Source organism: Monodelphis domestica, chromosome 2 (assembly GCF_027887165.1).
Source record: "Monodelphis domestica isolate mMonDom1 chromosome 2, mMonDom1.pri, whole genome shotgun sequence".
NCBI classification, from domain to species: domain Eukaryota; kingdom Metazoa; phylum Chordata; class Mammalia; order Didelphimorphia; family Didelphidae; genus Monodelphis; species Monodelphis domestica.
In genome coordinates, this window is record NC_077228.1 from 127,238,544 (window position 1) to 127,248,341 (window position 9,798).

Below are 9,798 nucleotides of genomic sequence, written 5' to 3' on the forward strand. Positions count from 1 at the left end.
AGAGAGGGTGGAGGCACAAAATTATATATGCACATTAAAAAAAGCAAATGTGAACAAATGGAAAAGGATTTTTAGGACAAGAAAAGAATTCTGGGAGATGGAGTCCAAAGGCACAAGATTTCTAATTATACAGTGGTAATTTGTCCTCATGATGATTTGTTAAATGTTTTTATTTCTTAGTTTTTACATACTCCAATTGGAGTGAGGATTTCCCAGTTATCTAGTGACTTAAGTCGAGAAAATAATAAATTATGCCTGTTCATCATTTTAAAGTTTGCAAAGCACTTTATTCAAGAGGCACCAAAATTGTTGTACTTCAGGTTTAAGTTTAGAAAGCTTAATAATAATAGTCTCAAAAGTCTTTTAAGCTTTAATTAGCTTAAAATTGAATAAAGACTTTTGGGACAATTATTGTATTTGAGGCTATTATTTTTTGTTACATTACTTATTATTATATAATATAAGCTTATCATATACTATGAATATTATTTATAATATTTATTCTATTTTAAGTAGTGCTAAATAACTAATACTCAATTATTATATTTGAGATTATTTGTATTTAAATAGTTTTAGGCTTTAATTGTTTTAAAAATAGAACTAAGACTTTTGGGACACTATATAGATTATCCAATTTAAGTCTCATAAAAAACTAGTGAGTAGATGCTGAAAGTATTATCACCCCCATTATGTAGAAGAGGTAACTGAGTCTTAGATTAAATAATTTGCCTATAATCACACAGCTGGTAAATGTCAGAGATTTTAACACAAGTCTTTCTAACCAGAGGTCTAGCATCTGATTATGCATACTACCTTGCAACAGATAGTTGGTTTGAGAAAGGAGAAGACTGAGAAACAGATTAGATTCTATGGATTCTAATCTATAGCCTTGTCTTTGCTTAAGAAAGCCCCTGGATCCTCCATTATACTTTCCAGTGCCTGGTAATAATAAATAATAATAATAGCATTTACATAGTACTTTAAATTTCACAAAGCATTATGCTTATGTTATTTGGTCCTTAGAATCAAAGAAATAAGCTAAACTGGTTGGCAGAGATCATTTCATCCTGGTATTTTCTTTTTTTTATTTTATAGAAGAGAAACTGAAGTTCATAGAGTTTAGATGATTTGTTCAAATAGATCAAATCATTAGATTGAGGCAGTGCCAAGTTTCTTAAAATGCATCCCTTGGGGGGCAGCTGGGTAGCTCAGTGGATTGAGAGCTAGCCTAGAGACGGGAGGTCCTAGGTTCAAATCTGGCCTCAGCCACTTCCCAGCTGTGTGACCCTGGGCAAGTCACTTGACCCCCATTGCCTAGCCCTTACCACTCTTCTGCCTTGGAGCCAATACACAGTATTGACTCCAAGACGGAAGGTAAGGGTTTATAAAAAAAAAAATGCATCCCTTGACTTTTTCTCTTGGTCTTTTATATCATTCATCCTGTCTGGATCTTCTAGTGTCTCTACCAACCTCTGGAATAGCTAGATTAGATAGAAAATATGGTGTGGTAGAGACGGGTGCTCAACTTGGAGATGACAAGAGCACACCTGAGTTCAAAACCAGCCTGTCACTAAGTGATGTGAGATGAGAATAACAGGCACCTGAAAGGTTGTCAAGAAACTAAAAAATGGTAATGCATATGGTGTGCTTTGCAAATTTTAAAAGATATTTAAATGTCATTATTATCTTTTGTCCATTATTACCTTTGCAATTCTTCCTGATTAAGAGATGTTATTGGAATAACCTAGAGTGCTGAATAGGAAGGTGAATTTGCTGCCAGAAAATATGCATAATTTATCCAAAAGTGAAATATGAGTCTATAGGTTTTCTAAGTATTTAGAAGTTACCTATCCTAGTAATATCCTCCAGAACTACTGATATCAGTTCTTGCTGATAAATGAAATGGTTTTAAGGAATCTATATCTATCTGACATCAGACAAACAATTATGACTTCCAGTTCTTCATCTGTATTCTGAAACTTTGGACTGACATTTAAAGTGGTACAGGGAATGTAGTACTTGACTTTGAACTGGTAAGACCTGAATTCAAATCCTGATCTTTATGCTGTTCTTATTATAGCAAGTAGATTCGGACATTCCAAAGTAATCAAGTCCTTAGCCTCGAGAGATTCTCATACATTTTCTTCCTTTTGTCTGAGTTCCATTTGGACAGATTAGTGGAGAGCAGGAATAGCAGTTCAGGCTAGTCTGAATTGCCAGGTAGAGACATTGTTCAGAATCTTGATATACAGAGTGTGGGAAATTGGGAATTCTGCTTGTTTTTCAAGGAGAAGGAAGAATAAACTATCATGGTCACAAGGATGTGGTTTGGACAGTTCCCCAAGAAACCAGTGGGATTTTAATAAAGTAGCTAGTATTGCTGAGCTGAACAGAACTTCTGTCTGAGGCTGAAAAGCTACATAGAATCTTCGAAGAAAAGGTCAATTAGAATTTAACTTAACATATTAATGGCGTTCTTGGAAATGCATATATTTCATCACCTATAGATTTCTCTTAGTGAATGTCCAAGTGAATATAGTGTGGAATTAAAAGTATAGTGTTATTTATAGAAATTGGACCTTCCTTTGATTTCATGGTTAGCTCTCTAATCTTTCCTCCCTTCCCTTCCTCCTTTCCCTTTCATATGGAAGCCTAAATTTATGTGATTTTAAAGAAATAAATAGAAAAGAAAACCTGGGCAGTAAGGAGTCTTCCTGTTCTTCTCTTGATGTATGCTATCGTTTTATGAAAACTGAAAGAAATATCTCTCTGAAAACTTTAGAGCAAAGTGAAACTAGGAATCAGATAACATAATTCATTTAACAGGAAGCCTTCAGAAGATTTAATTTGGCCTTGAATTTTTAAGTGAGGCCCAGTGATCTTCAAAGTCCAGGCCAAAGTCACACATATAATAATGGCGCTGGCTTTGGAACTCAGAGCCTAACATGATGAATCCAATGTTCATTCATAATACTATGCTTCCTCATTCTGGCAATATTCCAACTCTACAGAAAGGGGTTTTGCTCTGTATCCAAAAATGATTTAAAAGTTTGTCAGGTAAAGCTGTGACAAAAAAGATATATTTATTCAAACCATAAGCATGAGTGCTTATGATATATCCACATATTTATGTATATATCTCAGAGAGAACCCTGCTCTAGGAAGAGAAGATAATGAAAGCTAGATATCTGCTTTCCAGAAGTCCATAATTTAAGTGGAAAAATGTATGAACATGGAAGGAAAAAAAAAACAACACAGTGCACTTATAAAAAAGCTTAGGACCAAATGGAAACTTTTACCCCACTCATCTAAGAAAATTTATAGAAAAGAAATGATCATGATAAGGAGACCAAGTTTCTTGAGCGAAAACTTCTTGAGAAAAGATAAGGAAAATGATTTCATGATTTTGTTCAATCTGATCAATATTGAAAAAATGAGATGGTCACCAAAGATATGGAGTGAAAAGTAGCCAATTCACTCTTTGCACATAAATATAGCCTAATATTGATATATGGGGAGGGGGAGCAAATTGCAAAATTTAGAATTTTTGGCAAAGATGAGTGAGACTGTAATAAATTCTTTGAGTTATCAATAAAGTCACTTTTTAGTTCTCTAAGCCTTTCATCCCTTCCTCTTCTCATTCCATTTTTTCACAACTTCTCATTCTCCTTGCAGGTTCTCAGCTTATATAACACCATAAACCCAGAAGCATCAGCGTCTCCTTGCTGTGTATCCCAGGATTTAGAACCTCTCACCATCCTCTACTATGTAGGCAAAACACCCAAGATTGAACAGCTTTCCAACATGATTGTCAAATCTTGCAAATGCAGCTAAAATCTTGGAAGCAGATAAGGATGATTACAATGATGATGATGATGATGATGATTGCAATGGAAAAGACATTCATACCAAGAGGAAAAAAAAAAGAGAGAGAAAGTCTCAGTTCATCAGTGTTAAAAAAAAAGAAAAGAAAAGAAAAGAAAAGAAAAAGCGGTACTAGTATGAACACTTTGGAAGTTTGGTTCTTTGTTTTTTAAAACTGGCATCCGAAACAAACAAAAAAAGTTGAAGGCCTTATTCTACATTTCACCTTCTCCAATAGTGAGATAGACAAGAAGCAAAACCTTTTTTTTTTTAAAGAAAAAATAAACACTGGAAAAAATTTGTTTAGTGTTAACTATGTGAAAGGAAAAAAACAGGAAAATCCCATTAAGTGGAGTTGTTGTATGTACCTGTCCTGTCCCACGCCTCACTTGATTTCTCTGTATTGCTATGCAATAAGCCCCTTTCCCATTTCTTTTAGATGTAGACTTAACAGTGCATTATTTATTTGTGTGTAACTATACAATGAACATTTTGTGGCCCTCAGAAAGCAAAAACTGGTGGACGAAGAGGAGACCAAATCAAAGGCCAGAAACCTGAGGATGGAAGGCTTAGGGAACTTGAACTCTGACAAGCCAGGGGGGGAAAACTAAAAAAAAAAAGCCACATAGTGGAGTAAAAACTGAAGTTAGTGATTACATGACTAAGAAAGTCTGACTTGAGACAAAAAAAAAGAAAAACAAAACAAAACCCAAACACGTATTTCATATGCCAGATGCCTAAGGAAGCTTCTTGTAAGGTTTAAGATAATAACTAAAGCTCATTAATAAAGGAAATTTTTAGCCTGAAAGATAAGTCTGTAAGATTTTTTTTTTACCATAAGTGGTTCAAATGTCAGTTTAGTAAAACCAATGAAATTTGGAAATGTTTTCACATATACTGGTCTAGTCATCAGACTTTACTTAATGTGTTGCTGTATAGCTATGCTATGGGATTTTTTTCCTTCTTTTTGGTATCTGTAACCATACCTATAGTATTACAATAGGTGGGTAGTAAAGCCAGCTTAATTGGAAACATATCTGTAGATCTCTATTGTAAACTATTAAAAAAAAAACCATTAAGTACTTTTCGTGTAATGTGTAAATTTTCACCGTATTTTTGTATTCTGTTATCCTGTCATCTATAACTTTGAATTTAAATTTGGGGCTCTTTTTTGAGGATCACCCACAATATTATGTTTCCCTCTAGCTGGCCAGTATGAGTAGAGTCCCTATATTTTTTACTTGCACTACAAATACATGTTTATATATTTGCAATACATGTGCTTTGTATATTGTTCAGCATTATGACATAAGCTACCTGACTCCACTTGTCTTTTTTTTCTTTTACAAAAAAAAAAAAGGAATAGATTTAAGTTCATTGTTTTTTCTTTATCATGGATATTGAGACAACTTCGCCTGGTAGATAAGACTTCTGGCTCTGAATCAGGAAGATCTGAGTTCAAATCCACCCTCCAGTACATTTTAGGATTATGGCCCATGGCAAGTCCCTGAACCTCTATGTGCTTGCATTGACTTCCTAGAACTTACCTATCAATCATAGATGGGTTACCCATCTGTTCTGGTGATGAGAGAGTTCCTGTAACAGCAATTCCAACATTGATTAAAATTACAGAACTTTGTAATCTCCTTGGTTATAACTGCAAATTACTAAGCAGTTTCAATTTTTAAAGTTTAAAGACTCCAGAGTCTTTTAGGAGATTATAAAAAGAGCTTTAGACAAATAGATATGGTCAGGGTGAAATGTTTTGCTTAAGGGTCTTAAGGATCTGACTGAAGTTGATGGTTGAGTAAATAGGTGTCTCTAACTTGGTTAAATCAATATTTTCACATATTCCACTTTTTGTATTGTTTGCATAAAGGGTAGACAGCTACTAGGAAATATCTTTGGTTTTAATTTTCAGGGGAAAATAAATATGAAATATACTTTACTTTCTTTTTATTTTTTTTCCTAAAAAAATACCAATAACAACAACAACAACAAATCTAGACCAGCATAGAAATAGCTAGTTTGGTTTATTTTACCAAAGTGAATGGTTGTTCCAGATGTTCTTTGTATACTTCAAGAGAAGCTAAATTCTTTATTTACAAATGGAGCCCTTTGGAGTGAGGGTCATGTCTTTCTTAGGCTTAGATTGTATTGGCTCACTTTAATGTAGGTTGCTAGGCCCTTTAGGCAAGACACCTTTAGCTGCATCTCTGAGTGTCCTAAGCATTGGAGAGTGACAATGGATTGATAAAGCAACTACTGATCTAGCTGAAACATCAAAATAAAATGTGGGCAGCAACATTATGAATATGGCAGATATCAAAAGGGAAGTTTTTAATTCCCCCTTCCCTCTTCTAAGCTTCCTTGTTTAAAATGAAGAGATTTCTTGTTGAAAAATAGTAATGCACCAGAAGAGGATGCCAAAATGGTAAATCTATACTTGATGTGTACTGTATGCAGCCCAACGCCAGATTTGAGTGGTTTTTTTTTCTTTCCATTTTTCTTTAAATTTTATGTAGTGAGTTTTTATTTCTGTAGTTATTTTCTCTTCAGATAGGATAAAGTGTTATTTTAATCTTTCCTCATGGATGCACTGATAATATTTTAAATGCTCTATTTTAAATCTCCAGAATCTTTTCATTAGGGGCTTCTGTTAGGCATTTATTCCCCGTTAGCAAATATGAACATGGGGTGGAGGGAAGGGGGACAGGGAAAATGTTAGCACCGTGGGTAGGTTAGGGCAACATTTTCTGTGTGTTAAAGAAGCAATACAATTGTATGGTTGGCATGTTTTTTTTTTTAATGAAACATAAGAACAGCTGTTTTGTATTTTGGTGACCGATTACTCTGTATATTATCACATTGTATGACTGTTTTTGTGGTGCTTTAGTGGTAAATAAATTATTTAAATTGTACATGGATGTGGCTTTCCTCTGATAGCACAGAAAACAACTTTTGTGTCATGAATCCTATTCTCAAATAAGAGTAATTATAAGACATTTAAAACTTGATTTTTAAAAAAAGACTATGTTTTTCAAATTGTTGTGTTATTCAGCCCAGAAATGCTTCTCAAGGACTGGACAGGAGCACTTGCAGTCTTTGAGGTTAGAAGACCTCAGCTCAGATTGTAGTTTTCTACAAGCCAATATTTCTGTGATTTAGGCATGTCTCTTTACCAGTTAGTTTTGTCATCTCTAAATTGAATAGCCTGTATTATGTAATCTCTAAAGTCCCTTCTAGTTCTCAATCTTATAAACTTGCTAATAATTATCATTGGTAGCATTTACGTAGTATTTTAGTTTGTAGTTCTGTACATTTGTTCTCATGCTTTAGGAATATGTTCCTTTGATAGCTATGAAGACCTACACTTCTGACAAGAAATACTCTTCCCTTGTTCACAAAATCTAGACAATTTTTACTGGTACTAAGGAAAGAACAATGACTTATTCATAGGAAAGGCTTTTGTGTACCTATTTTAAGACTGTAGAAGACATTATTCATTTGCTCCTGAAATGTGTTGGATTCCCCCTATACCCTGCAAAGAGTTTTTGGCCATAGTGCTTGGTGGTTGAGAATAGACAGTTCTTCCACCCACTGGTAAACCACATTCCATTCTCCATGTCATGTTTATTTCTTCCAAAGATTCCTAATGTCATATTTGTAATTCCAGCGGAATGTATACCTCACTTAAAAAAAAATGTGGTCAATTTCACTCCCTTGTGCCAGAATTCTCACCTTATTGAGACATGTTTTATATATATAAATTATACACATACATACATTTATATATGTGTGAATGCATATGATACCCACACATATTGCTTCTACATTGAAAACTCTGAAGAACTGTAGATATTCACAGTATTTATGTATGTAATAGGCTAAATGAAGACTTTAATTTGGGATTGTGTTCATATTAATACAAATTTTACATAAAAATTGAAGAAAATATAACTTTTGTGTAAGTTGTAAGAATGAGCTTTCTTACACAATGATGACAATATTAAGAATGTGATTTGAGAGAGACTTATAACAGACTAGCCAGAGGTAGGAGGTATCCTGAGGTTCATTGTCCTTTCTGATCTGAAGCTACATATAGAATGGCTTTCAATCTTCTTAATAAAATTCATAGGATCATAGATTCCGAGTTGGACCTCAGAAGCCAAGTGGATAGTCAAATCCATTTATTTTTACAAAGAAAGAAACTGAAGCTCAGAGAAGATAAGGTGACTGACTAATCCAAGCTGTCATAAGTTGGTAATAATGTAGGTCACATCTGAACCCAAGTTCTCAGACTTCAAATCCATTGTTCTCTCAACTACTAGATGATTCATGCAGGTTCTGTCCAGATTGATACTTAGTCTACAAAAAAATTTAAAGTCATTGTTTTCTTCACCAATAAAAACTGGTTGGGTTTTGTGAATAAGGAAAAAGAATATTTCATGTAATTGATTAGAATTATTTTAAATCTCCTCTATAGTTGCCAAAGGGATATTTCTAGAGCACACACCTGACCATGACTGGCTTCTGCTCAGAGAATACCAGTAGTTTATCACTTTTAAGACAAAATATAACACCTTTGTCGTTTAAACCTCTTTATAGTCCCACTCCATCTTTTCTGGCTTATTACACATTATTTCCTATTATACACAGTGAAGACTTGCCAATTTAGTATTGCTGTCTCTCACAAATGACTTCCTATTTCCCATTTCCATGTGTTTGTATGTGTCCCATCAAGCCCCCTTTCCTTCAGCCTCTTTTTAAAAGTCCTGACCAAAATCTCATCTTTTACAGTAAACCTTTAATTCTCTTAATTCTAGTGCCTTCCTTTTTCATTTAATTCCAATTTAAGCTGTATCTAAGGTTGTTTGCACATATTTGTTTGCTTGCTATCTCCTCCATTAGATTATAAGCTCCTTGAAGGCAGGGATTATTTTTTCCTTTTCTTTATATCCCCAGCTCTTGGCACAGTGCTTGGCAAATGTCTGTTGACAGACAGTCCCCCATCTCTCTTCCTCTGTAACTCTTAGAATCTCTGACTTCCTCTGAAACTTAGCTAAAAGGCCACTTCATACATGAAACTTTTTCTTATACCCCTAGCAGCTAGTGGCCCCCTCTCTCCAACCTGCCATTACCTTGTTCTTGTTTTCCATATGCTTTGTGTTTACTTATATATGGCTGTGTTGCTTTTTCTAATAGAATATACTTTCCGAAGGAGAACCTTTCATTTTTGTCTTTGGCTCCTTAGCATCTAGCACCTAGCATGTAGGAAGCGATTAGAAAATGCTTGTTGATCAACCAGTGGAATGAATGGTTTGTTCAAGTTCAGAATCTGTGCTATGCATGCTTCAAACAATGAGAAGAAGAATTTTGCCACAAAGAAAATAGATGCTATCAACCGAATGCCAAATAAGGATAAATAGAACCAATAACATTTTTCAATTTGTTCTGAAAGATAGAATCTTTTCATATATATAATACATTTACATATATGAATATGTGTGTATATAAGTATGTGCCCAATTGTTGTTTTCTTGGCAAAGATGCTGGATTAATTTGTCATTTCCTTCTCCAGTTCATTTTACAAATGAAGAAACTGGGGCAAGCAGCATAAAGTAACTTGCTGGTAAGTGTCTTAGGTCAGATCTGAAGTCATGAAGATTATTCATTATGATTCAAGCCATGTACTTTATCCATTGTGCCATATATATGTATATAAATATAATATGCATATACATGTGGGTTTGTGTATATGAAACAGTATTGCATAGTTTATAGATAAATGGGCTTGGAGTTGGGAATTGGGAAGACTTACCTTTGACACTTAATCTGTGTGACCAAATCATTTGACCTCTCAATATTTCTAGGAAACTTTAAACCTATAAAGTATATCCTAGTTTCAAATATGAATTTAGGGAAGAGAATTTC

At 34.2% G+C, this 9,798-nt stretch overlaps 1 protein-coding gene across 1 annotated transcript in view; it reads left to right on the forward strand.

The window, feature by feature from the left end:
• The window catches only part of TGFB2 (transforming growth factor beta 2), a 101,582-nt gene extending 94,797 nt beyond the window's left edge, over positions 1-6,785 (forward strand). The window contains exon 7 of the mRNA XM_001367246.4: positions 3,676-6,785. Coding sequence (XP_001367283.1) covers positions 3,676-3,834 — 159 coding nt within the window. The 3' untranslated portion in view covers positions 3,835-6,785. The remainder of the gene's footprint in view (positions 1-3,675) is intronic.
• The last annotated feature ends 3,013 nt before the right edge of the window (positions 6,786-9,798 follow it).